Source organism: Dermatophagoides pteronyssinus, unplaced genomic scaffold (assembly GCF_027571235.1).
Source record: "Dermatophagoides pteronyssinus isolate colony J.1.1.1.1 unplaced genomic scaffold, Derpt_VIB-CSIC_2022.12 sq0007, whole genome shotgun sequence".
NCBI classification, from domain to species: Eukaryota; Metazoa; Arthropoda; class Arachnida; order Sarcoptiformes; family Pyroglyphidae; genus Dermatophagoides; species Dermatophagoides pteronyssinus.
Window position 1 is genome coordinate 2,312,311 of NW_027461531.1, and position 27,393 is coordinate 2,339,703.

Here is a 27,393-nt window from a genome sequence, read left to right on the forward strand (position 1 = left end):
CAACTTGACGAATTGGAGAGAAAATAAAAACAAAAAAACCTTTTTCTTTTTTGGAATTTCTCCATCAAATCTGAATGATAAAAAATATCACATTTTTTTTATCATTCTTGTCACAAACACACTCGACATCGATCAATCAACCGACCAAAAAAAACAGCAATAACAATTTTTGATTGAAATTGATTGATAGTAAAAAATTCTTCTTCATATTCTTTGATATTTAACATTCTGATTCTATCGTCGTTATTCGAATTGATAATAAATACATTTTTTTTTGTCAAACAAACATGATTGAATTTCTATATTAAGTAATAAACAATTTTTATTATTATTATTGAAAATGAAAAAGTAACAATGAAATTGAAATGATCAAATTTTTTTTTTGTTGGAACGCCTCTGTAATAAATAAAAAAATACTAAACAAACAAACAAACGAAAAAAATGGCGAGGTCATCACATAGTAAATTAATGTAATTCCGTATGTCATACGTGTTATGCTGGAGAATTAACAAGGAAACATTACAAAATGAAAATTTAACTTCATTGCCTACATTTGTCACGATTTGTCACGAGAAAAAAAAGAAGATTTTTGAGTTCAATATTCGTAATATTCGAAAATATAAATTATTCGTTTCATTGTTTTCTTTTTTCATTTTTTCTTTTTTCTCCCATTTTTTTCTTGGTGACAATTCCTACGCACTGGCCATAATTCACAAACCTTGAGATAAAACTTACATATACGAATGAAAGAATTAATGATTTTTTGGTGAAATTTGTTTTTGTTTTCAGATACTTTGTTTTCGTTTTTTTCAATGTTCATATTCTATGAAAGAATCGTTCAATTTTTATTATTCTATAATAGCCTTGTTTGTTTGTTTGTTTGTTTGTCTATTCAAGGATAATATTCATTCTTGATCATCATCATCATGTTCTTGCCATACCATTAAAATTGAAGTTTATTGACAGAGAAATATTCTTTAATTTCTTTTTTTTTCTTTTTTCTCCATAACTTTCCGGTAGCTATATAAAATATGCAAAAGATATTAATTCATAAACCTTATTCAAGGTTAATCTATTTATACAAACAAAGAAAAAACGCCTATATTGACATTGCATGTCAACTTTTTTTTTCTCAAATAATAATCAGATCAAACAAAAATATATGTTTAGCCAATATCGAAATCTAATCTGATTTAATTTTTTTTTATTATTATCAATCAACTAGATTAAAACTAGGCGATTCGTTTTTTTTTTTGATTGTCATCATTATTTTAATTTGGAAAAAAAACATAGAACGTTTTAATTTGGAAAAATTATCATGGTCATGAATAGTGTTTTTTTTTGTTGTTGTTTAAATCCCAAAATTTATACAGTTCCAAATTCCTGTGTGCAGAAAATGCCTTGACATAAACAGAATTTTTACGTGTAACAAGAAAAAAAAATCATAAAAATGATGAATATGAATAAAAAAAATGGCAATGTGAATAATTCCTGAGAAAATTTCGGCCATGGTCCCGTTCTTTTTTCTTCTTCATTTTTATATATTTGTCTACCACATTATATTGTTCTGATTTGTTTTGAATTGTCATCATCATCATCATATTAAGGATTCGGATTCTGGGCACCAGAATTATACGATTTACAAATGCAAGAAAAAAAGAATCATATACGCATGTATTATTTGAAATGACCGTCGTATCAATACTTTATGGATATTTCTTCGGATCATCATCATCACCATCATCATCATTTGAGGTCCTTGAATCTTGTGAAGGTTTTTTTTTGTTGAAAATGTGTGTAGGTCGCCATTCTCTCCCCATTCTGCTTAGCATTTGGTCCATAATAATTTGATTGGTGACGTTTTTTTTTAAATGTTACGGTTCTGTTTCGGTTGGATTTTTTTTAAACATTTTCCAATTGACAGGAGGTGTGTTTTTTCCTCTCTCTTTCTATCTCTTGGGCGTCATTATCACATTCAATTCGATTTTTTTTCGGTTAATTCAATTCGATTATTACCGCCACTACCATTACAACATCGAATATAATCAAATATAGCGCATGCGATATTTTTGTATGGATTTATTTCTGTTTGGATACGTTGTAACCAGAAACAAAATAATTTGCTGATGAGAGAATAATATAATGATCCATGTGATAATGGCGCCCACTACTATTATTGCCACTACTTAATTTGGCTCCCAGGCTCCATATTTTTCTTCCTTTTCCCTTTGTCTCTTGTCATTCCTCTCTTTTTCTCGTTTTTTTTGCATGGTTGGTGTTTTTACATTGTGGAAGGATATGAACTGACAGCGAGAGAGAGAGAGAGAGAGAGAGAATGGCGTGAGAAACATACAGAGAAAAATAAAAATAAATACTTTTTTCTTTTCATTTGAATTCAAAATACAATGCAAAATGTATATAGAAGAGAACATAGAGTGAAATAAAATATTTAAAAAAAATTCAAAAACCAGAGCCAACTAATAACGACAAGTTCTATACAGATACTAATATCTAAATAACATAACCAACAACAACAACAGAAAAAAATGCGTTTTTACCTGCAACAACACTTAAACCAGAGGCGTAAAAATCTTCTGATCATCAAAGGCAATCAACAATTTACTAAAGTTTATTAAATGTTGTTTTTTTTTGTTGATCCAAACATTGGTCATAGCAAATTCGATCCTAGCAAATTCAATTATTATAATAAGGAAAAAAATAGATCAAGATTTAACTATAACAAAAAAAAAATGTTAATCAGAAAATCCATCACAATGAGACAAAAAAAAATTTCTCCTAAATTCAATTCCAATTAAATTTTTTTTTCAAATTTTATAAAACATAATCAGCGGTGGCATCTTTTTCTCATATTATTATATTCAACCTGACCATCATTATCCTCTTATCCGTAACAAACAACGACAACAATAATAACCAGCGTATATATCATGATGATGATGATGATGGTCTCATTTATCCATTCAATTCAATTCAATTCATAAACTTATGATATATAGTAGTAGTAGTAGTGATATTTATTACAATATTATGAACCACTACTTCTTATTTTTTTTGGCTATTATATTACACATCATAATGAGCAATACATTCACAAACGACGAACGAATATTTTTTCCTTTACTTTTTTATCCGATGTGTATACCATACGTTTAATTTGTGTGTGTGTAAATGTGAGTAAAACGATCAAACAACAATAACATTATATACATCATCACAGTTATTATATACACGCACTGTATTTTAGTGTAATAAGCAAGTAAAGATAAAAAAAAAATTTAAACGAAACGAAACATCGAGCTCGATCCTCATCAAAATCATCCTTTATCGTCATCATCATCATCATCGTCGTCGTCGTTGTCGACAACATCACCAATTGCTCCAAGTTGAGTTAATTTTCCTCGAACTTTTCTGTATTGGTGGTGGCTCCTTATGATTGTTTGTTGTGTGTATCATTTGTGTATTGCTTTATTGTGCACACACTATCAAAAAGAAAAAAGTGTACGTAGATATTTCATATGTAAGAAAAAAAAATATTAAAAGGGGTTTTTGATCATCATCATTATTTTAAACGTTTTTGTTGTTTGAGGATTTTTGCCGATCAATTTCAACCAATAATATTATCATCAAATGAAAAGTCATCAAAATATGTAATGATTTCAGATAAACAAATATTTTGCCTATTTGTATTTTCTTTTTACTCAAAAATATTTACAAAAACAACGACAAAAAGATTTACGTTTGTCTGTGTGTGTATGGGTAAAGTGTTCCAGAATAAAAAGATTTTCAGGTTCGTTTGATTATCCAATCGAACAATCTATCCATTCGAATTTTTTGTTTTTTTTTCGAAAATTTGGACCCAGAAACTTTTTCAATCATCTATCTATCTATTGATTATTTATTTAATGTTGTGAATGATGTGTGTAAATTGATTGATTCGAGATATCATCATTATCGACATTATTGATCATTACTAGTCCTAGTTAAACAAGCCCTTTTTCATCATTTGATGAGATCAAATTGAAATTTGAAACATTTAGTGTGTTGGCCAATTTTTTTTTGTTGTTATTGCTTTTGATTTCGTTCTGAGACAAGTGTTTAATGTAAGTTTCTTTTTTTCCTATGTCTGTTTGTGTTGTTTTTTGTTTCTGTTTCGAATAATAATGATGATGATGATGATAATGGAACATATTGCCATGTAAACTTGTTCCATTTCATTCATTACGAATAGTAAACACGATTCGACAATTTTTTTTTGACTCGTTCCACTGTGGCTTCCATTATTCGTTCTTCATCGAATCGATTCGTATGTTCCACATGTTTAAGGTTTCATTCAATTTTTTTTTGTTTTGTTTAGTTTCTCTTATTATCATCGACATTATCTCATATTGTATGGAAGACGAAACACGATAGAAAAAAAGTGAGCTGTTGTTGTTTATCGACATCTTTTTTATATTTTGGTCAGTAACCGAAAACAAAACAATTTCAACATCATATATCAAGAATAATAATGATGTCCTTTGTGTGTGTGTGTGTTTTGTCACTGATCTAAATTTTGTTTCTAATTTCAAAATTCAGTAGCCATATAGTGTTAATATGATGAATACAGATAGATTAATCGTCACCAAAATAATTTTAGGAACGAAAAAAAACGATCCATCAGGTATTTTTACTCCATTGATATTGATCATTATCGGCCAAATGAATATAGCGAAAAAATGAAAATCAATTCAAGTTAATTTTTCTCATTTGATTTATTCAAGTTGTTGCCCTGTCTATCAACCTCAATATTATCATCACCACTCTTTAAAAAATTTGTATTTTTTTTGTCCCTTACATCCTATTGGTTGATATGTTTTCTGGGTGTATGATATCATGCCATCATCAACAAGATATTTATGTAACAGAAAAAAATGCTCATCATCATCATCATAGTCGTAGTTTTGATTAAATTTTTTCAGGGTTTTTTCTGATTATAAAAATCAATAATGATCTTCACAATGGTTCGAAATTAGTTATTTATGTTGGACATAATTTTCAAAAATCAATCCTTTTCTATTCTTTTTTTTTCCTTAAATCAACAAAATGATTGTGTCATATTGACAATTTTGATCAAACAAAATGTAAATTATTTGACGAATGAATAGAATGGTTTTTCCTAAGAATTGAAATTCGAATGTTTGAATTTAATATCACTTTTTTTTACTCAGTGTTCGTAAACTTTTTTTTAATTGTTTTGTGATTCATTGTTTTTCTCATGGCTAACCTGTTTTTTTTATATTTTTTGTTTGTTTGATTATTTTTGTATAGCAGTAAATTTTCACAATTTCTGGAGCACCAATTATGTTTTAAAAACTAAAGAACTGACACATGTCTCTTTTTTGGCCGGTCATTTTGGTTGGTGGCTAAAATTCATGGAAAAAATCGTGAATAATTATCATATATAGTCAATATAAAAATTTGATCATCATTTCTAATATAAAATATATAAAAATAGAAGAATCAATATAAAACAAAGAAACGAATTCGTGATCGTATATATAAAGTAGGAAAATTTTAAAGAAAAAAATGTCCAAGTCAAATTTATGTAATACGGTTGTTGGCGATAAATATCGCATTATACGATCAATCGGTGCCGGTTCATTTGGCGATATATATCGTGCAATTAATCTACAGAATGGTGAAGATGTTGCCGTCAAAGTTGAACCGGTATCAGCACGACATCCACAACTTCGTTATGAAGCACATGTTTATAAATCGATACAGAATTGTTTCGGCTTTCCAATGCTTAGATATTTCGGTATTGAAAAAAATTATCAAATTATGATCATCGACCTGTTGGGTCCATCATTGGAAGATCTATTTGCATATTGTCGACGGCGATTTTCATTGAAAACCGTATTAATGTTAGCCGATCAGATGCTTATCCGTATTGAATATCTACATTCACGTGGTTATATTCACCGAGATATTAAACCAGATAATTTTCTAATGGGTATCGGACGTTTTTCACCACGTGTTTATCTCATCGATTTTGGTCTTGCGAAAAAATATTATGATGTACGCACTGGGAAACATATTGAATACCGTGAGGATAAACATCTTACAGGAACGGCACGTTATGCATCAGTCAATGCTCATTTAGGTATCGAACAAAGTCGCCGTGATGATCTTGAATCATTCGGTTATGTGTTGATCTATTTTCTTCGTGGTTCATTACCATGGCAAGGTCTGAAAGCATCAAATAAGAAACAAAAATACGATCGTATAACCGAAAGAAAAATGTCCACACCAATCGAAGCCCTTTGTTTGGGTTTTCCAGCCGAATTTCAAATGTTTCTCAACTATTGCCGTGGTTTACGGTTTGAAGAGGATCCAGATTATATGTACTTACGGCAATTATTTAGAATATTATTTCGTAGTCATCATTATGAATATGATTATGAGTATGATTGGACGATACGTAAAGAAATTGAAAGGCGCGCTGGTATTGATAATAATTATAATAATATGGCCAATACAAAGATACCGCCTAATAAACAGCAACAAATGCAACCGGATTCTGCACATGTGCATGATGGTTTATTTGAAAAGAAATAGTGATTTTTTTTTGTATATTATATTCTAAACAATATCTGCATTCAAAAACATATTCAAATATCCGTTGCATTACATTTTATCATAATAAAGATTGAGAGAATTGAAGAATTAAAATGTGAAGTATCATCTTCGATGATGTGATTACCAAACAAAATGATAAGGTTTTTTTTATTTTCAAAATGAAAAATTCCTTTCTCAAATATATGTAATTGGCTGCCAACAGAATCGTTATCTTGCAGAAATTAACAACAGCAAATTCAAGTCAATTTTATTCTCATCGATATCGCAATTTTTTCTGAACTTCGTTTCAAAAGCAAATATCATTCATGAAAGCATCATTTGCTAAATTGAACAGGTACATAAGCGAAATACGGAAATCTCATCATGAATGTTACAATTTACATTTTTACTTCACCCCTCTTTCGAAAAAAAAAACTAAATTCGCAATTCATCTTCACCCTACAAGATTTCATCATTATTGTTCATGAGGAAAAAAGAAATATCAACATTGAATGCCATTTTATCGTCTGTTGTTGATTTGTTTGTCATTATATTCCCACATTTCATATGCTGCCTGTTGTAATCAAATTCTCTTTTTTTTCGCAATCATACATTTTATTGTTCACACCTACACCAGACAAACGCCCAAAAAAATTTATTCAAATGAAAAAAGAATTCCATCCCTTTCCCGAATTTCTTTTTTTTTCCCTTATTTAGGATTTTTAGTCAATAAAAAACAATCAATTTTTTGTTTGTTTGTTTGTTTGTACACATACACCCTGAGCCCATACAATCACAAAGACACACACTGACAGAAACACACTCATTCGTTGATTGGCTAATGATTTTGGATGAATGATTGTTCCAACATTCGGCGATTCTATTCTGTCATGATGATTGTTGTTTGCTTTTTGTTGTTAATATTGTTAATGTTAATGTTTCATCATGAAAAATGTTTGTCCATTTGTTATTTGTCATCATTGATTATTACCATTCATGAATTTGTGTAATAATAATTGTTTGAAAGTGTGTGTGTGTGTTTGTTTGTTATAGGATGTTATAATTTTTTTTCTGTTCTCTTTTATTTCCTTTTCCCAAAATTTTGTTCATCATTCTCATCATCATCATCATCATCATCATCAACAGCACTCAATTTTTACATTATATATCCGCTTATTATTAATATTGATATTATTTCAAAACTAATATTCAATTATTTGTTCTCTCATTCTATATATATAAAAATATAAATTACAAAAGCAAAAATCCTTTATAAATATTATTAATAATAAAAAAAGTCAATTCACAAAAAAAAAAGAATGTTTGAAATTATTAATCATTTTTTTCAAATGCAAAAAAAAGATAGATTATCTTATCTTTTTACTATGAATTCGGAAACGGAATTATTCAATGACCATGATGGCAACTAATTGCACCACCTGTTTGGCCTTTGTCGAAAATATTATCATCATCATTTTGTTTTAAAATATTTTTATATAAATTGTTCTTGTTTGTTTGTTTGAATTTTTTTTTGTATATCTCTGCCTTTCAAGCAATAGCAGCCATATGGATGAAATTTCACCATCATCCATCGAAATATAACAAAAAGAAAAATTTATGATTATACAATCACCATCAATTGATGACAATATAAATTTAATGATCATGATGAGCACATGGACAAACATTTGCCTATTATCATCAATCGTTATCTTTGTTTTGGCATAGATCGAATTGAAATATCAATATAAATTTATAAAAACAAAGCAATCAATGAAATCGAAATTTTAAAAAAAAATGAAAAATATTTTCTCTTTTTTTCATCATCGACCATTTTTTTTTTGTTTTTGTTGGTATTCGTTCAACATTATCGACAACACGATGAATAATGAAAATATAATTCAACATCCACCTCAAAGATACACATTTATTGTAAAAATATTAAACAATTTGATTGTATGGGCAAACCATTGGCAAATACAAAAAAAAACAATGGCCATTTTTGTCTCTTTTGTTGTAATCCATAGGATCTAGAGTTTAAAGTATCGTTTACTTGTATTTCAATTATTTTTCTACAGCCTCATGTAAAACATGATGAAGATCAAAGATCCAAAAAGCTACGGCTTGCCATGTTGGTTTGCCATCCAACATTTACACTTTCACAATGAATGATACTCTGATATATTCGTTATTATTAAATGATTGATTGTTAATGGATCGATATATATCTGAAAATTGAATCAATCGATTTGGATAATGGTAGTTATGATATGAAGGAGATCGATATCGATAGACAAAACAATTGACTTTTTTTCTTCTTTTTTATTTATTTCGATCATTCTATTAATCTAAATACAGATGTATATCTTCGATTTCTTCATCATTGTTATTAGAGAAAAAATAATTCCAAGTTCTTGCCATTTCTGGTTACCATCATCATTATCATCAGCATCAGCATTTTTTTTGATATGATTAATCTAATTAACCACAAAATCCAATCAGTCATTGATCAACGAGTTTTTTTCTTATTCCTATTTCTTATTTGTTGTTTGCGAATGTTGAATTGTTATTTTTAAAAAAAGTTTATGTAGATATGACTGACGATCAATTTTACATCCGATTATTATTATCGTTATCATTGATGTAATCCACAAATATAAATGGAAAAATGATCAATTGGATATTCGAAAAAATTCAATCCATCACTGTCATACTTACCTTTCTATCTGATGATAATAATAATATTGCTATTGTATCATAGTGTGGTTGATAGTAAAACAAAAAAACTTTCTTTGATTAATTGTTTATACTCAGCGATGATGTCGATGATGATTATGATGATTAGATTTTTGATTTTCAAATCTAAAAGTCGATATTAAAATTATTGATTATTTGCCGTTCATAATGAATCATAAAACAGGTTTTGATGACCAAATCAAATTCGATTTCAATGTCAAATCTTATTTTATCTAATTCTATGATACAAAACAAGTTTTTTTTCTTAGAGATTCTTTGTTTTTTTTTCTCATTGAACTATAAATGGATAAGAAACAAAAGGACCCGATTCAAATTGACGGATATGGAACTCGATCGATTTAAGCAACAATAATATGAAAAAGCAACGACAAAAACTATAATTTAAAAATCTTTTTTCCTCATATCTTTCAAGTGCACAAAAATTCATAAAATTTTCCAATTAATCAATAAAAATTTTGTTGTCACCAAACATTTTGATCGTGAAAATCATAATTATTTTTTTTTAAATGTAACTTTTTCAAACCGACATAGGCAACAACAACAAAAACGTGTCAATTTTTATGGGCTATCGATTATTGACAACAATCATCGACAAACATGATTGTCATCATGCTAATGATAATGTTCGACATGTCAATAATTTCCTTATTTTTCACAAAAAAAATTTTGAGAAAATGAATGAAAAGAAGGAACAAAAAAATCGAACTAGATGATCGTGATAAGCATACAATCTTTAACATTCAAAATTCGAACATCCGAATTTCTTATTCGGCATTTTTTTCTCTTTTGAATACAAAAAAAAATTCACAACATTTTTCAAATTATTATTTGGGAGAAAAAAGGTGGCCAATATTTAACGAACAAAATTTTTATTTTCTCAAACAAACGCTTCTTCTTCTATATATCACCTTAAATCCCCATTGTTATGTCACAAGTTATTATCATGAAAATGTTGATACAGATGTTGACGTTGGCGTTGTTCCAATATATATTACAGATACAGTCAAAATGAAAAGTATTACTATTGTAGCGTTTGGCTTTTTTTTGCCATCCGTAACGATCCAGAACCGATGCCAAACACACAAACACTTTCATTCGCCTTATTGAAATGTCCATTCATATTATTCACCATAAGATCATCACACTATGGCAATAATTATCATCTGTACATTGTCAAATGAATGAAAAAAAAATACATTTGTCCATCATGACCAATTGTTTGGCTATCTCTCCATGAAAAATGATCGTCATCATTGTCAAAATACTTGAACGAACGACCACACGGCATAGATAATCAAAGTTCTCTTACTTTTAAATGCAAAACAAAACAAAAAATACGGCCACGCGTATGATGAAGATGATGAAAATCGCCTTCTTCAAAGACAAAAAACAAAATAGAGAACTGATTTTTTTTGTTTGTTTGATCGTCAACAAAAAAACCGACCCTTTTCACAGATATTAATGTCGTTAATTCGGATTTAAGTATAATCTAATTTTGAAGTGGAGGAAAAATCTGATTTAGAAAAATTTCATTTTATTCAAAGTTATTATTAGAATTTTACACAGTTTACAATGTGTGAATTTAATGGAATTTCATAATTTCCTATGACTAAAATATCATTTGAGATTATTTCGATGATATTTTTACGAGACGAATATATGTGTATTGAATCTTTATTTTGATAATGAACGAAAAAATACAAAATGGCAGATGATAATCTTATGAAAATGCTGCTATTATTTATTTCGATTTTTATAAGTATTTTGATTGGATTTAGGATTCCGAGTATTTCGTCCACTTCCGCCAAGGCTGCCTCCTCGTCCACCTGGACCACCACCACTATTTCGATTTAACATTGGCCGTTTATTCGTATCGATTTTACCACGTGATTGTCGTTGATGTTTGGATTCTTCTTCACGAACCATATCGATAACTTCATCAGGTATACGAAGATATTTAATATTTACACCACGTATATAAACTTCTGGCATACGCCAAAATCGATCACCATCACGTGATGTACAGATTACTTCACGGAGATTGATATTCATCCAATTATCACAGCTTACCAAATGGCCATTATAAGTTTCACCATTTTTTAGCTCGACTAACATTGGATGATTCTGAGCAGTACGTAACAATGTCAACGGTAACATCTTTAAGTCGAACGAATTTGATATTTTAGAGAAAATGATGTAATCTGAATGGGTTGTTGAAAAAATAGGATAACTTAGATTTTCGAAATGAGTTAAGATGAGCGGTTTTCGAATCACCTGATCATTGACAAATGGGATATCGATTGTATCGATAAAAAATATATTCATTTCTTACTGCGGTGACATCTGACGTTCAAAATTCTCATTAACTGATTAATCTTATGATTCTATAACGCTGATGTTCCAGGAGAGTTTATTGACATTAGCCTGATCCAGAATCTTTGTGTGTGTGTGTGTTCCCAAAGAAGTTCCATAGTCAGTCGATGCCTAGGTCTATATTCATCTGTTTACTTCATACTATTCAATCGATTTTTTTCCGCTTATAATGATGACGATTATTAGTTGAATGGAATGATCAAAATTCCATTGAAATGGTCTTATCCAGATGGGATTATTTGCCTTCAAATTTGATTGAATTGATTGTAGCCAATTTGACCGATTTACATGATGTATTATCATGTATGTTGGTATGTAAAAAATGGTATTATACATTAAATGATGAGAGATCGGATATATGGCGGATATTCTGTCAAAATAAACTCTCCAAAGCTGTACTGAAATCAAATGTTTTATCAAGTCTAATATCGTGCAAGGCAAAACTTCGTGCCTTTTATTATTCATGGGATTCAAATGAATGTTCACGGAATATTTATATCAAACCAAATGGCTTTACATTGCATCGTAATCCAGTTGCCCAAAGTAATTATTTATTTGAAAATTTTTTTTACCTCTTATTTAGTTAATTTTTTCTAGGCACCGATGCGGCCAAAGGTAAAATCGGATTCCTAACCGGGCGCCATTGTTGGGAGGTTTGTTGGGATGGACCACTTGGAACCGTAGCTGTTGTTGGAATTGCAACTAAAGAAGCTAGCGTTCAAGCACAGGGTTATGTTGCATTGATTGGATCAAATCCACATAGTTGGGGCTGGAACCTTGTAGAAAATCATCTTGTACATGATGGCCATTGTATTGGATCATATCCACGTCTTAATAATGCACCACGGTATCAAACGGGTGATCGTTTACGTATTATTCTTGATTGTGAATCACAAACATTAGCATTCGAACGTGATTATGAATTTCTGGGTATTGCATTTTATTCGTTGCCTCGTAAACCATTATATCCTGCCGTATCGGCTGTTTATGGCAATACCGAAATATCAATGGTCTATCTGGGCTATCCATTGGATGGATGACAATCTTATAAAATCAGGAAATTTTTTTTTGCAATTTCTATACAAATAATTTAAAAACAAATAAATAAATTGAATCAATTAATCGAATTATTTCTCTGAAAAAAATTATGAATTGGATGAGAATTTGTTTCTGGTGGATGTCATATATGACCCACGCACATAAACTCAAACATTTACAGTTGCTCAATATTTTGTAAATGTTAAAATTCTGCTGCGGCATCATAATTTTGTTTTCTGATCAGTTAACTTTGTTATTAATTTGGAATGATAAATTCACCGATTCCATAGATTTTGCATTGCCGATAATGATGTCGAAATCATGAAGTCATAAATCATAAAATCATTCCATTTAAAAATATGAATTTTTTCCATTTTCAAACAATTTGCATCATTTGGATTCTTGTCATCATCATTCAGTTTATTGATGGATGTCAAATTGATAATAAAATGATGCACGTATGTTTACATACATATCTGGAAAGAGATTTTTCAATCATTGAAGAGTTACTAAAACGTCCTCCGTATAGTAAAAATGGTCATATATTGATCGAAGAAAGTGAATATGAAGACATGTGCCTCAAAATTGATGAATTAAAACATTGTTATGAACGAATGATGTCATCATGTATTTCCTTTGTTCAATATGATCATATGAAACGTGTAATAAAAACATTACGTTCGTTATATGAAAATCTTTGCGGACAATCATTTTTAATTAGATATCTAATTGAAGGTGGATATTGTATTGAATATATTCGCCAAGAAAGTATTTGTCTTGATTCGAATCCAAACAATACGATTCCATCGCTACCCGAACGTCAACGATGGCCATTTTCATTAACTTCAATGTTTCGTTTCGAAATTGGTCATCAGATTTGCCCATATCTGTCAAGCTTTAATCAATGCCTTTCACCTTTTATTGATTTAAGATGTCCAGAAACAACACGTGAATTATGGAATAAATCAATGAATAGTTTATTGAGCAATTGGTGTCATAATAATTCTATTATTATGCCCGAATTTTCCGTTACAAATCTGATTATTTTATTATTATCACATCTAATTATTTTAAGGTTGGTAGAATGGTAATAAAAGAAAGAATTTAATTTTTGTAAGACATTAAAAAAAATCAATGTATAAAAAAAAATATTTCTACAAAAAAAACGAAAAATAAAAACTAAAATTCATTTATTATGACGGATTAATATCATCGGAAGACATCATCATTTGCAATGCGTTCTTTGAATTGTCGGTATTCTTTGTATCGGCTTTCTGCCCAAAGCTAAAAACAAATTAGTCGATAAAAATGTGTAATAAAAAATTGCTATTAAACATACGCAATATTTATCACGACGTTTTGGTTCCGCTATTGTTTCCCATAAGCAAAATAAAATATCAATCATTTGTGCAAACAATACAAATACTTTGCTTTCCCTGAGTAATGTATTTGGAGAATTGCAAGGATCTTGTCGATAATTTGGACCATAAATATTACAATTTTCATCCAAATAATAGCGAATAAAACGTAACATTTTTTCATCATTTATAATACCTTCATCGGAATATTGTTCGAATTTCTCACAATCAGCAAAATATCGTCCAATATCCATGCCACGAAGATTATAACCAGAATAATCAAAATCAATAAATTTTATATCCGGTTGTTGTTTGTTAATAATAAAGATATTACTGTGATTAAGATCCTGATGACAAAATACAATGATAGGATCTATTGCTTCAATTTGTTTACGTAGAAATTCACATTCAATTTGAACATTATAATCGATTATAGTATGACATTTATTCTCTCTCAATGCTTTCATTCCAAACGATGATTCATTGTAGAATTGGTTCCAGAATTTTTCATCAGCCCATTCTTCAAATATATATCGATATCGATCTTTGTGAGAATTTTTTGCTATCGGTACTTGTAACGAATGAAATCTTGCTAATCGTGAGGCTAATAATTGAATAAATTTTTCATCATAATCATTTTGTCGGTTGAATGCTTTGGCCTGTTGGTTAATTCAAAAGATAGAATAATTTATTAATTTTTAATCCATTCAATCGAATTATTCGAAAATGTATACATCGATATATTCCATTGCAATGTAATCATCACCAGTCAAATATATTTGGGGTCCTAATCTTTCAAAACCTGCAATCAATGAATTCATTTTGGATTCATATGGATCATATGGTGTATGGGGACGAAAAAGTTTAATAACCAATTGTTGAATCGGTATTCGATGATTTTTATCGTACACAAGCGGCTTTTCATCATTTTTAAAAATGATTCGATAAATGTCACTGACACGACCTTGACTGTATGAAAAAAAAGATCAAATTATTTTTAAATTTCAAATTCACTCTGAGAATAAAATTGTCCAACAAACTCGAATTCTAAAATTTTGATATCATCAATAGTCACATGGAATCCAATAGACAGTTGATTACAAATTTTCAATAATCGTTTATCCCTGTTCGAAATCGATGGCAATTGATTATCCATAATGTTGATGATTTTCAAACACAATTCAATCCAACAATTGAATCAACTCCTAAATCATCATCCTCATTATAAATAACAATAATGATGATGATAATCTCAAGACAGATTTTATGCACTTTGTACTTATAATCATCATCATCATAAATTAATCAAATCCTAACTAAAGCTGATAAAATTCACTGCGAAATATACAAAGCAGACTATTTATGACAAAAAAAAATTTATTCCAAATTGACCGAAAAAAAATTCATAATAATGATTTTTCTAGACACACAGATATACAAAATAATAATAATGATAAAAAATTTAAATAAATCGTCATATGGCTGCTTGTTTGATTGAATGATTGCTATACATTGGGTAAATCATGAATGACAATATGTAGAAAATTATCTAAATAGCTAAGATGTTCACTCATCCATTGTAATGGTGTATCCATTTCTGGTTGAATACCATGTACAATTAAATTATATTTATCATTATTTAAATATTCATCACCGAGTACTTGTATGATTAGATCACGATATGTTGCTGGATCACCTGAATCCAGTATTGGTTTAATTAATTTCTGTATGAGTAACGGTCGATCACCACAAGTTTGTGTTCGTATATAGAAACGAAATGGAATATAACGAAATGTTTGTTGATTGTTGGCCGGTGCCATTAATCGACGATTAATTGACCAGAATTGATCAAATTTATGATTTACAACGGCCATCCATAGTTGATTATGATCTTTCTTTGGCATTGTTGATACGATAGGTTCACGACGTTTGAGCGCATCGGCTTCTTTTAGGCTTGAAAGAAAAGCCGATTCCATTGATGATCGATTATTGCAACGAACTATCGTGTCTTCGGGAAAACGCTACACAAAAAACAAATTCCAATTGAATTAAATTTTTTTTTACAACTTTTCATATATCATACATCAAAATTTACAGTTATATTCCATGGCAGTTGAATATCAGGCTGGTACAGATCATATAAAAGACCGATGGGATAATTACTATAAAAAATAATTATTAATTATATGATTCATTTGTTTAATTTTGATAATATCTACAATTTCAATGGTATATCCAAATATTCTAGCCATAAATTAGCTGAGGTTTTATTAGTTGTGTCGATGAATTGAGAAAAATAGACAGCTATTTTGTCGATGATCAGTGAAAAATAAGAAAGACGAGGTACCAACGACTGTATGAAAAATGAATAAAAGACAAAAAAATGATCAAAGTTTGAAATTAAAAAAAAACTCACGTAATATGGTTCAGGAATTTTGATCGAATGACAATCCTGGTCGGATAGATGAAATGCGACTGGCAACGTCGAATCCCAAAGATAACGTAAAATTTCACCGTCTTCGGCCATTTATGTATGAGGGTTTTCTAAGTTTTCGACAAAATTTTCTTTAATTGATTATCACATTGTTTTAGAAAAATAGTTTTGATTTAGATTCAAAGTTTTTTCTGAGGGGTGGTGAAATGGTCAAGTTTTTTAATGATACGAGAATTGTTGATACCTGCAACTTCTTCATATAGAATGTTACGACATGCGATCATTGATGTTTACGCAACGCTTTGTAACAGCATGTGTTTTTGTGTATGATAATCTGAGATTAAATTTTTAATTCGAATTTGGGTTAAAAATGGGCTCAAATTCTTCTAAAGAAGTATCCGGACCATTAGGTACCGTCACAATCAATGATAAAAAAGAAAATGTTCCTATAAAATCTACACCACCAAGTGGATGTCCAATGCATTCGGCAGAATCAAATCAACCACAGTCAACAATCGTTTCTGAATGTCCAATAAATCCGGATAATCGTATGCCAATGGAAGCAAATCAACAACCATCAGAAGGACAACCATTCGATCTGAGCAAAAATCGTCAAAAATCAACAATACCGAAATTTAATCCACCTAATGAAAACGAAAAATATTGGGTTTATCCTTCCGAGCAGATGTTTTGGAATGCAATGCTACGAAAAGGTTGGAAATGGCAAGAAGCAGTTGAAGGTAAAGATAAAACGATAAATAATGAAAATTTCACATCAAAAGATATGAGTGATATTATTAAGATTCATAATTTCAACAATGAAATGGCTTGGCGTGAAGTACTTAAATGGGAAATGTCATTCCATCTGAAAGAATGTCCATGTGGACCGACATTAAAGCGTTTCGGAGGTCGAGCACAAGATTATTCACCGAGAGCGAGAATTCGAAGCTGGATGGGCTATGAGTTACCTTTTGATCGACATGATTGGATTGTTGATCGTTGCGGTAAAGAAGTTCGATATGTAATCGATTATTATGATGGTGGATTTCTTGAAGAAACAGGAAATTTTGCCCTACTTGACGTACGACCAGCGTTGGATTCATTCGAAGCACTTTGGGATCGAATGAAGGCTACTTATTGGCGATGGACACATGAATATTTTAATTATGGTAACAAAGAAACATCATCATCAGCGCAACAAGCAGCCAAGCAATCGGAATAATTTTTTTTGTTCTGTTTTCATTGTATTTTTAGTGTATTGTAATCATGTAATATTAATTAGTCATCATTTATTGATTAAAAATGATTAAAATGATTCATTTTTAACAAAACGTGTTATCATATCTAATGCTACTTTTGGCTGATCATACGGTAATATATGGCCAGCATTTCGAATGATAACCTGATAAAGATTACCGGCTTGTCGTACATAGCCGGCAACTGATGGATCATTTGGGCTAACACGATAAATTGAACGTTGAGCCGAATGATATTCATTTGATCCTTTCCATTTTAGATGTTTTAGAAAATTTTCAGTCAATGGTGCAGCTACGATTATATCCAATTGTCCGCTGTAAAACAATAATCGATAATTGGCATCCAATAATTGCTCGATCCATGGGCTTACACTGGCCATCATATCATTGATTAGATGTTCTTCAACAAGAACAGAATCATCACCATAATGTAAATTACCCACATGTATTGATTCACGTGTTTTAGCTGATGCCAAGAATTTCGAATAATAATTAAAATCATCTGGTTGTCGATCATAAAGAATGTTGTAATAGAAATTTAAACCAGTTGCATTGAGAAAATATGATTTCTTATCAAAATCACCATCCAAAAGACGATCAAATATTTCGGCTGCTTTTTTCATCTGTCCATTTTCGACATATTTTATAGCCAATCGTTGTTCTTGTTTGAAATGATCCCGTTGAATTTCATCAACTAAGCCAACCTGATAAAGATAATCACCATAATCAAACATATGTCTTGGATCGGAAAATCCATCGCCAATTGCGAAACCTTGAAGATTTATGCCGGATTTCTTAGCAGCCTCGCCCATGGTGTGAATTTTATATCCGATGGCTGGAACGTATTTTCCAGCATATGATTCACCAGTTAGAAAAAATGGATTTCCTTTATATTCATAGTAAAGAGTGAAAAATTGTCGTAAAGCTTCATAAAGATTTTCGGCAACATCCACTTCGTTGGTAGCATAACCACGATCATCTTTTGTGAAACTAAAGCCCGTACCGACCGGATTATCAATGTATAAAACGGCAAATTCACGATTCCAGGTATAATCACTCATATAAGGCATCCCGTTTACCGACACTTTAATCGGACCATTTTCGACAAACAAACCAAACAGCGAAGATCCACCAGGACCACCTTGAAGCCAGAGTAAAACAGGAACATCAGTTTTTCCTGACAAAGCAGGAAATTGGAAATTTGATATTAGATTTAGGTGTCAAATTTAAAACAGTTCTATTATAAATGCATGACAAGGCAGGAAAAAACCAGAAAAACATATTTGAATCATATGTTTTGTTTACGGTTAGAAATCCGGAATAACTTTCCAATTGAAGATCAGGTAAGCCAACAACTTTACTTAAGCTACGTCCTTCCTTCAATTGACCGGATTCAATGTACGGTGTTAGAAATAATGGTTTTGATTCTATTGATTGTAAAAATAGATTAGCCGGTGCAGTTGATGGATAAAGATTATTTCGTAAAAAACCATTCGATAATCCTACGATCAAAAAGATCATAAAAATTATGGAATTAATTTTAATCATCATGAAATTTAAGGAATTTTAATTTGTGCTAAAAATCAATTGATCAAACAATAAATTGCTACGTCGAAAGAAATTAACATATTTGATAACAGTATCAATTTCTTTTTTACATTCGTTGCCTATGTTATCATCATTTTTTCTAATCAAATCACTTGATATTAATTTATCTATATAATATTTTTTTTTCTAACGTCTGTCATTATATGTCAAATTGATACTTAAAAAAATGTGTATGCGTGTCATGTTAGCAATCCGGCGTGTTCACTATCATCGGAAATAATTTTTCAAAAATTTAAAAATTTAACAAATTGAAATACGATTGCCGAAAAACAAATAAAGTTTATTTGTTAAAACAACAACAAAATCAAAATGTGAAATGAATTTCTTTGAAAGAAAAATATCTATTATTACAAACAAAAAAAAATGTTTGTTAATATAATATTGCGATGTTCAAGATCCTAGACACACTTAAACACTCATCAAAAAAAAAGAAAACAATAATAATTAAAAACTAACAAAAAGAAAAATATTTATTTTACACACAACAACAATAATTATTTATTTCACCGACAATTTTTTTTTCCGATGAAGTAATGCGGATCTTTGTAATTGTATTTCAATTTACAAAATAGAAATGGTCATAGCTTAAATGGTGATAATAAAATTCTAATCATGATGAACACCACACATACTTACACAATCTCATATTCCTTCTTTTGTCTTACAAAAAAAAAAATTCCTGATTAAATATCAAAAAAACAACAACAAATTGAAGTGCCGTAACAAAATGACACTCAAACGATTCGATGATCTTAAGATTATTTAAAAACGGTTGAAAATTTTTATTTTTTATCACATAATCAATAAAATATAATCCAATCATTTGGTCTTATGTGTGTTTGGTTAAAATGATTATTGTACCTCTTTAACACATTCCAATATTAATAACAAGGACAACGACATCGACCATTATCAATATTTTGCCTGTGTCATTCTTTTTCTCCATGATAATCGAAGAAAATTCGCTTATTTAGTTGAACTAATTTATATATCAACCTCGATCAAGAACTAATCATATCACATTGTGCTGATTGACTTTTCTGATTGAAAATACATCCGAAATAAACTAGATTCCTTAGCAGTTTGGTCCGGTTTTTACTTTCATTTTCTTTTGTGGGTGTTCGTGTATGTATGTTCATTTTTTTCAACAAAAATTAATTTTAAAAAATAATCATTGTTTTGAATATGAAAAATAAATATTGACAACCCTTATCTCCTCTTATCATTATGGTGTAATTGTCTGTTTTTATACTTATCGTTTCCTTCTGCTTTTTGCTTCCATTCATTTTCATAGCAATTGGTCGCAGTCAAAAAGAATTTTTTTTGGTGGATTCTGTTAATCAAGAATTGAATGACAATGGTTCGATCATCGGAAATTATGGCGAATGTTCCAAATGATAGGTAATTTTCAATTATTAATGATTGACAAATTCCTAATTTCAATTTTCATCATAATATTAGATTGAAGTTAATATTCATCATATTTTTCATCAATGGTATTGGAACGTTATTACCATGGAACATGTTGATCAATGCTGATAAATATTTTGTCTCATATAAATTGAATGTCACTGATTCAACGCCAGCGGTTGATAATTATCGTAATTCGTTTCTATCCTATCTTGGTATAGCAAGTAAAGCGCCAAATATTTTGTTACAAATAATCAACATGTTCATCGGTGCACAGTAAATATTATCAATGGTGTTGTTTGTTTTTAGAATTTTAGATTTTCAATTTTTCACATTTTATAGTGGAGTTGGAAATCTTGCCCATCGAATCACATATTCATTAGTTGCACAAATCTTGGTGTTCATATTTATCATAGCAATGGCCATTATTGATTCAAGCAGTTGGCCATCGATTTTTTTCTGGTTAACAATGATGTCCGCTGTTGCCATAAACCTAGCCAACGGTATTTATCAAGGTTGTGTATATGGTCTGGCCGCACGTTTTCCAATGAAATATACAAATTCTGTTACGATGGGAATGAATGTCAGTGGTACCATAGCTGCCATATTAATGATCATATCTATAGCATTATCACCTAAAGAAAATGTTGAGGCTTTGATCTTTTTCTCTTGTGCCATCATCATTCTATTCATTTGTCTAATCGGGCAATTTTTTGTAAATAAAAATGTAAGTTAAAAGTTGAAATTATATTTGAATTTCATAATGATTTGATTGTTGTTAGGAATTTTATCGATTTTATGCCATTCCATCAATGATGAATTCAAATCTAAATTTGATAAAAAGTATCAATGCCTGTCCAAGTTGTTTCGAAAAAGGCCATTCAGAAACGAGTAACAACAATTGTCCACATTTAGGTCGAGCATTAGAACGTTCCGTATCGTATAATGGAAAATCATCACATGATAAACAACCTTTAATCGAATCAAAAATGCAGCAATATCTACAAGTATTAAGATCCATTTGGATGTTATTAATTAACATTCTTCTCATCTACGTAGTCTCATTATCATTATTTCCAACTGTTCACGCAAGAATCGTTCCAAGAGATAATATCATATCACATGTCTATTTTTCACCTGTTTTTTGTTTCCTATCATTCAATCTATTTGCCACTATGGGTAATCTAATAGCTCAATATATTCAATGGCCTGGACCACGTCATTTAATTATATTCAGTTTAATTCGTTTATTATTCATACCATTCTTTTTATATTGTAATTATTATCCGGGTGATGGATTACATCGTTCATTACCAGTCATTTTTGATCATGACTGGATGTATATTATTGGATCTATTACAATGGCTGTATCATCAGGATATTTTTCTAGTCTTTGTATGATGTATGCACCAAAATGTGTTCCATCACATTTGGCAACAATTTCCGGACAAATGGCAGCATTAACTATTTTGCTTGGAATTCTGATTGGTATCAATATTAGCCTTATTTATCCATATTTAGTTGGTTAATTTCAACCTAATTAAAATTGTCTATTCATTCGTAATTGTTATTTTGTTTGTTATATTTTGAATATTATTAACATATGAACTTTTTTTTTGTTAGTCGATAAAAACAAATTTGCAAATTTAATTTCATAAATATTTATCATTAATAAAAAAAAATCTTATCATTATCATTATTGATCATATTGTGCATGGACTAATGCCTGTTTAAAAATATCATTCATACTTGTTTGATTTTTTATGGCCAATTGATAAAGTGTGCCATAGTATTGTTGAATTTGGCAAACAAATCTTTGAAAATTTATCCAACAACATTGTTCGCCATTTTTTAATGTTAATCGTACATCTTCCATCTGCGGCAACATTGTTACACGAGCCATTTGTTCAGCTCGTTGTTCATACACTGACAACAAAAATGATTGCTGTCGATGAAGACTATTGATAACTTCATCAACTGTTTCGCTTATTATGTCTGCAACTTTATTGGTGAAATTTTTTGTTTTACCATATGGTGGACGCAATAAAATGAATATGAATCGAATTTCTAAACATTGCAACAAAAATTCATTAATTTCATCCAATAATTGACGATGTAATCTAATAAATTCATCTGATGATTTTACTGGACCCGTTGGAAGAAGAATAGGATCATTTCCAGCTGCAAAATATTTATTGAAATCATTACGATATAAATCTTCATAGTTTTCGACATCTTCTTTGGTCGATAACTTTGGCAAAGAACAAAGAAATTTATCCACACAACTTGCCGTTTTACTCAAGTTTTCAATCGTATAAATTGGCATAAATTCTTTGATGATTTTCAACATTTTATTTGGACAAAATTCAAAGAAAAATTTTTTAGTTCTATCTATGTGATCTTGTTTTAGTAAACGAGGTATTTCCACTACACTTTTTTGATACAAACTTTGTATCTCATTGGCAATAGATTTCATTTGATCGGACGACATTTCTCTTTCCTTTTAAAAAACACTCACACAGCACTGAATTAAAATTTATAAACATTTATAAAACTCTAATTTGATCAACTTTTTTAAAGAAAAGTTCTTTTACGAATTTTTTTCAAAAATAAAAATAAACAAAAATAAAAATCAATAATTTAATTTCATCAATCTATTTTTTGCTCTTTTTATCCACCGAAGCTTTCGAAGTAGTCCGTTTTTGTTTTGTTCCTACTTTTGACTGTGACGAAAATGCGGATGATATAGTTTGTGATCCTCCTGCTGCGGATGCTGCTGAACTTACAGCTTCCGATGCAAAACCACTTTTGATTTCACTAACTTTAGTCTTTTTAGCTGCTTGGCTTGCTACATTTGATGCACGACTATTTGCACCACTTAATTCACTTGTTATATTACTAGATGCACTCACTTCTGAACAAACAGTAGAAGTATTAGCATTTCCGACAGAACTTGGCGGAGCATTACCAGTGGTTGAAGCATTACTTCCAGCAAAGCTGGAAATTTGACCAGACACTTGGCTACTCATTTTACTACCAATCGCCGTATCACTTGCACCAGCGGATGGACCACCGCCCATTGAACTTCCAACATTTGATGAATTTGCAACGGATGATGTTACATCGGAAAATGCTGAGGTTGCTGATGAACTATGAGGACCCGATAAAGATGTTGAGCTACTTTTAGACTGTGGTGTAATCTCCATTTTTTTCACTTCTTCCACTGGAATAATGTTGGGAACCGTTTTTGCAATTTGTGTTCCCGATTTAGCAGCAATATCAGTGGTTTTGACATTGGTATTAACATTGGTATTAACATTGGCAATAACATTGGCTTTAGCATTGGTTTTAGCACTGGTTTTAGCACTGTTTTTTTCGCTTTTTTTATCACTCGCACTTTTTTCGCCTTCTGGTTTATGTTTCTTTATTTTATTGGAACCTTCAATTGTTCGACCACCAACGGGTTCAATATTTTCTAAATTGGAGAAAAAAATTTGCAATTTAAAAAACAAATGATTGCACACTCAACGAATCTTACTTGATGTTGCACAACCCATTTTTTATTCAAAGTTATAATAGAAATAGAAAACAAACAAGCAAATAGAAAAAATCGCGAAATTTAACCAGAAAAAAAATTGGAATTATCCACCAAAAACGAAACGTTCCTACAACTTATAGGACATAGTGTTTGATTGTTGGTAACCATATTTTATTCAATTATAATAATTATTTTGTTGGTTTAATAAAATTGAAAAAATAAAATAAAAAATGCCAAGAATTCAGAATTAGATTGCATCCTATCTATTATTTATTGCGATGGCGGTGTCGACATCATCATCATTGGTGTTGCCGATGTTGATTCAATTGCTGCAGATGTCATCGGAGGAGCTGAAGGTGTAGATAATGTATTCGATGTGGTCGGATTAAACAATGTTATATTCGAATTCGATATGGGTGGTGGCATCACCAGTGGAGGTGGTGATCCATAATGACCACCAGATGAAGAGGTTAATGGAGGAAGAGAGGGAGGATAAGTGGCACCACCTGGAAATGTTGGTTTATAAGGTTGAAAAGACGTTGTCGATGCAGATGATGAGCTATGTGGTGTCATAACCGACGGTGAAGGCATTGTAAACATTGGTGGCGGTTGGATTTGTCCAGCGGAAGCAAAAGGCATCGATGATGATGAAAAAGTGGACGATGAGTAGCTAGAAACGAATGGAGGTTGAATAAGAGCGGTCGACATCATTGTTGAACTGGGTATTGATGGTGGCGGTGCCGGACTATTAGAACTCAATGATTGTCCGAATTGCTGCGACAGTCCAGTGTTGACAAATGATGATGAGGATGATGATGACGTTGAATAGGGCGGAATAACTGATGAGGATGAAACCGGATTGAAGCTGTTATTATAGGATGGAGCAGGTGTAAAATACGAAGTTGCTGGATTGACCGTATGATGTTGATATAGATTTTTGGACAATAATGGAGCCGCTGTTGAATTAATCGTAGAAGCTGATGTAATCGGTTTATCCATAGTAGTCAAGGATGAAGATACGGCAGATGGAATCGTTGAAGCTGGTGTTACTACTGTTGGTCCCAAATGTGGCAGTTGACGTTTTTGTTCATCTTTAATATCCGTTGTGCTTGACGATAATGGCATCGATGACGTGGACACCGGCAGCGGTTCTTGCTTTGATATTTCAGCCAACGGTTTAGTCCAAAGTTGATTCATATCCGATGGCGGTTTGCGTTGCTCGATTTGACCACCCGTATCACCCATAATGGTTGGTTTTGAAGGTACGTTTGAAGCAATGATTGTTGCCCCTGAAGTAACATTTGACAATAAAGAAGAGGATTCTTGATCATCAGATTTTGGCTGTGGAATTCGATGCAAATAACCATAGCCAATGTCACAGCCAAGAAGACCCGAACCTCCCCAATTACTTAATTTTTTTTAAAATGATAAATGATTTCAAAAAATCCATTTTTTTGTGTTTTGAAATACTTACGAATTAGGCACAATGGTAACCTCACGACAAGAATCTGTATCAACATTATATACAAACAATTTCAATGGTTTACCTTCATATGTTTGTATCAAATTAAATATATCATCATTCTATTTGAATTTTAAAAAAATTTAAAAATTGAAAATAAAACACAAAAAATTAAAGAATAATTACATCCTGTAGTAATGAATCAGCACCAATAATATAATCTCGATGAGATTTCAATCCGGCAATATCAGCCGGTGAATTAGGAGCAACATCCAACACATGCCATACATTTTCATTAGCATTTTCAAATGATGCGAAACGTATGCTTACACCCAATAATCCTTGTCCATTCCAATTATTAGTAGGAACAATATCAACCTGACGTACATTCTGATATTTTGAATTATATACTAACAAACGAAGTGATTTATCCACATGTGATTTCAATATATCTTTCAAATCATCATTCATTTGATTCTAAATAAAATGATTTTAAACCAAAACAATATTCAATTTATAAACTAGCCATAATTCATTCAAAACTTACTAGTCGAGTATTGCCAGCTACAATAATATAATCGAAATATGGTTCTAAACCAGCTTTGGAACCAGGGGAATCATCTTGTACCTATTTGGCACAAATCGAAATGTTAATTTTAAAAAAACAATCAAAACGGAAAAAATTTTTACCTTTAAAACATGATAACCTTCAGTACCACCACCGGGAATTTCAGTAGATTGGGATCCGCCCATAACTATATTTATTGATTAACAAATAAAATCTCGAATTCGAACAGTTAGTCAGAGAATTTAAAAAATAAAAACAAATTAATGAATATTGTCGGCAAAAATTAATAAAAAATTCGACAACACACGATTAAAGTTTACACGTCAGGCTTTTAAAACAAGCTAACCATATACTCATAGATGACATAACGGAGGGAAAGTCTGCGGCGAGCAATCAGTGAAAATATTTGTTAATCAATTATCGGCATTAATTGTATCAGTGATGTTCAACTTTTGCTTGCTAATTCAAGCCATCACAGTTGAATGAGGTTAGGTTCATAACATATTTCACTCAAGTCACATCTAAGCAATTACAATTGGATGAGGTTAGGTTATACTATAGTAATAATTTCGAACTTTTTGGCTCGCTATCACTGAGAAAAAAAAAGTTTGGAATCCACTTAGATCTGAATAGATTCGGGGGAGCTGTAGTAGCAGCAATAAAATTAAGCTATGTGGTATGGTTGTACGACTATCAAATGAATATCCACGAATCATTCCCATTCTTAATATCTAAATATTCCAAGTTTTACTCATTTGATTTCATCATCTAGAAGTGACTAATAAATTCATAAATTTGATTTCGAGAAAATTCCGATTCTTCAAATTCATTATCATCATTGAAAGGAAAGAGGTGATAGTTATAGGTGTTTGTCAATCATTATCATCAAAAAAAAACACGCCGTCGAATTGAACAAAAAAAAATTATTCCAATTTAGAATTTCATGTTTGATCCCCTGTGTGTGTGTGTTTGT

General features: G+C 30.6%; 12 protein-coding genes and 1 long non-coding RNA gene across 22 annotated transcripts; 5 read left to right on the plus strand and 8 right to left on the minus strand.

Annotated features, from left to right (window-relative positions):
• Positions 1 to 1,588: 1,588 nt before the first annotated feature.
• Positions 1,589 to 3,131, minus strand: LOC142645162 (uncharacterized). Its single transcript, XR_012846330.1, has 2 exons — positions 2,559 to 3,131; positions 1,589 to 2,303 (listed from the first exon to the last, which is right to left on the minus strand). It is a non-coding gene; the product is annotated as an uncharacterized LOC142645162 (long non-coding RNA).
• A 45-nt stretch (positions 3,132 to 3,176) lies between these two features.
• Positions 3,177 to 7,520, plus strand: LOC113793768 (casein kinase I-like). 8 transcript variants are annotated; one of them, XM_075820741.1, is made up of 2 exons: positions 3,177 to 3,668; positions 5,329 to 7,520. In XM_075820741.1, exon 2 carries the CDS (start codon positions 5,587 to 5,589, stop codon positions 6,616 to 6,618), a length of 1,032 nt encoding a protein of 343 aa, XP_075676856.1. In that variant the 5' UTR covers positions 3,177 to 3,668; positions 5,329 to 5,586; the 3' UTR covers positions 6,619 to 7,520. The 8 variants fall into 8 exon arrangements, with proteins under 8 accessions (XP_075676856.1, XP_075676857.1, XP_075676861.1 ...); XM_075820742.1 differs by having other exon boundaries at positions 5,332 to 7,520; XM_075820746.1 differs by having other exon boundaries at positions 3,177 to 3,519.
• Positions 7,521 to 10,887: 3,367 nt separating this feature from the next.
• LOC113794229 (U6 snRNA-associated Sm-like protein LSm4) lies at positions 10,888 to 11,662 on the minus strand. Its single transcript, XM_027344335.2, has one exon. It carries the CDS (start codon positions 11,530 to 11,532, stop codon positions 11,113 to 11,115), a length of 420 nt encoding a protein of 139 aa, XP_027200136.1. The 5' UTR covers positions 11,533 to 11,662; the 3' UTR covers positions 10,888 to 11,112.
• A 13-nt stretch (positions 11,663 to 11,675) lies between these two features.
• Fsn (F-box synaptic protein) lies at positions 11,676 to 12,870 on the plus strand. Its single transcript, XM_027344313.2, has 2 exons — positions 11,676 to 12,291; positions 12,346 to 12,870. The coding sequence occupies exons 1-2, from the start codon at positions 11,964 to 11,966 to the stop codon at positions 12,786 to 12,788; spliced, it is 771 nt and encodes a 256-aa protein (XP_027200114.2). The 5' UTR covers positions 11,676 to 11,963; the 3' UTR covers positions 12,789 to 12,870.
• Positions 12,871 to 13,145: 275 nt separating this feature from the next.
• On the plus strand, positions 13,146 to 13,977 carry LOC113794219 (uncharacterized). Its single transcript, XM_027344324.2, has one exon. It carries the CDS (start codon positions 13,146 to 13,148, stop codon positions 13,875 to 13,877), a length of 732 nt encoding a protein of 243 aa, XP_027200125.2. The 3' UTR covers positions 13,878 to 13,977.
• Positions 13,869 to 15,404, minus strand: LOC113794162 (choline/ethanolamine kinase-like). The gene is made up of 4 exons (XM_075820740.1): positions 15,185 to 15,404; positions 14,879 to 15,113; positions 14,126 to 14,803; positions 13,869 to 14,070 (listed from the first exon to the last, which is right to left on the minus strand). The coding sequence occupies exons 1-4, from the start codon at positions 15,298 to 15,300 to the stop codon at positions 13,996 to 13,998; spliced, it is 1,104 nt and encodes a 367-aa protein (XP_075676855.1). The 5' UTR covers positions 15,301 to 15,404; the 3' UTR covers positions 13,869 to 13,995.
• A 99-nt stretch (positions 15,405 to 15,503) lies between these two features.
• Positions 15,504 to 16,807, minus strand: Atg5 (autophagy protein 5). Of its 2 annotated transcripts, none has more exons than XM_075820753.1 (4): positions 16,561 to 16,807; positions 16,364 to 16,497; positions 16,240 to 16,306; positions 15,504 to 16,165 (listed from the first exon to the last, which is right to left on the minus strand). In XM_075820753.1, exons 1-4 carry the CDS (start codon positions 16,669 to 16,671, stop codon positions 15,650 to 15,652), a joined length of 828 nt encoding a protein of 275 aa, XP_075676868.1. In that variant the 5' UTR covers positions 16,672 to 16,807; the 3' UTR covers positions 15,504 to 15,649. The 2 variants fall into 2 exon arrangements, with proteins under 2 accessions (XP_075676868.1, XP_075676867.1); XM_075820752.1 differs by having other exon boundaries at positions 16,228 to 16,306.
• A 36-nt stretch (positions 16,808 to 16,843) lies between these two features.
• Cchl (Cytochrome c heme lyase) lies at positions 16,844 to 17,909 on the plus strand. Its single transcript, XM_027344301.2, has one exon. The coding sequence runs from the start codon at positions 16,949 to 16,951 to the stop codon at positions 17,798 to 17,800; it is 852 nt and encodes a 283-aa protein (XP_027200102.1). The 5' UTR covers positions 16,844 to 16,948; the 3' UTR covers positions 17,801 to 17,909.
• LOC113794188 (putative serine carboxypeptidase CPVL) lies at positions 17,848 to 19,463 on the minus strand. Its single transcript, XM_075820739.1, has 2 exons — positions 19,093 to 19,463; positions 17,848 to 19,019 (listed from the first exon to the last, which is right to left on the minus strand). The coding sequence occupies exons 1-2, from the start codon at positions 19,383 to 19,385 to the stop codon at positions 17,885 to 17,887; spliced, it is 1,428 nt and encodes a 475-aa protein (XP_075676854.1). The 5' UTR covers positions 19,386 to 19,463; the 3' UTR covers positions 17,848 to 17,884.
• A 731-nt stretch (positions 19,464 to 20,194) lies between these two features.
• LOC113794172 (equilibrative nucleoside transporter 1-like) lies at positions 20,195 to 22,548 on the plus strand. Of its 2 annotated transcripts, none has more exons than XM_027344271.2 (5): positions 20,195 to 20,571; positions 20,737 to 20,843; positions 20,904 to 21,128; positions 21,195 to 21,579; positions 21,635 to 22,548. In XM_027344271.2, the coding sequence occupies exons 2-5, from the start codon at positions 20,794 to 20,796 to the stop codon at positions 22,379 to 22,381; spliced, it is 1,407 nt and encodes a 468-aa protein (XP_027200072.1). In that variant the 5' UTR covers positions 20,195 to 20,571; positions 20,737 to 20,793; the 3' UTR covers positions 22,382 to 22,548. The 2 variants fall into 2 exon arrangements, with proteins under 2 accessions (XP_027200072.1, XP_027200079.1); XM_027344278.2 differs by having other exon boundaries at positions 20,195 to 20,567.
• LOC142645137 (proteasome activator complex subunit 3-like) lies at positions 22,549 to 23,202 on the minus strand. Its single transcript, XM_075820607.1, has one exon. It carries the CDS (start codon positions 23,200 to 23,202, stop codon positions 22,549 to 22,551), a length of 654 nt encoding a protein of 217 aa, XP_075676722.1.
• A 179-nt stretch (positions 23,203 to 23,381) lies between these two features.
• On the minus strand, positions 23,382 to 24,532 carry LOC113793608 (uncharacterized). Its single transcript, XM_027343660.2, has 2 exons — positions 24,391 to 24,532; positions 23,382 to 24,327 (listed from the first exon to the last, which is right to left on the minus strand). Exons 1-2 carry the CDS (start codon positions 24,407 to 24,409, stop codon positions 23,507 to 23,509), a joined length of 840 nt encoding a protein of 279 aa, XP_027199461.1. The 5' UTR covers positions 24,410 to 24,532; the 3' UTR covers positions 23,382 to 23,506.
• A 7-nt stretch (positions 24,533 to 24,539) lies between these two features.
• Positions 24,540 to 26,972, minus strand: Grasp65 (Golgi reassembly-stacking protein 2). Its single transcript, XM_075820738.1, has 6 exons — positions 26,767 to 26,972; positions 26,543 to 26,634; positions 26,400 to 26,480; positions 26,039 to 26,329; positions 25,865 to 25,974; positions 24,540 to 25,798 (listed from the first exon to the last, which is right to left on the minus strand). Exons 2-6 carry the CDS (start codon positions 26,603 to 26,605, stop codon positions 24,661 to 24,663), a joined length of 1,683 nt encoding a protein of 560 aa, XP_075676853.1. The 5' UTR covers positions 26,606 to 26,634; positions 26,767 to 26,972; the 3' UTR covers positions 24,540 to 24,660.
• Between the last annotated feature and the right edge of the window lie 421 nt (positions 26,973 to 27,393).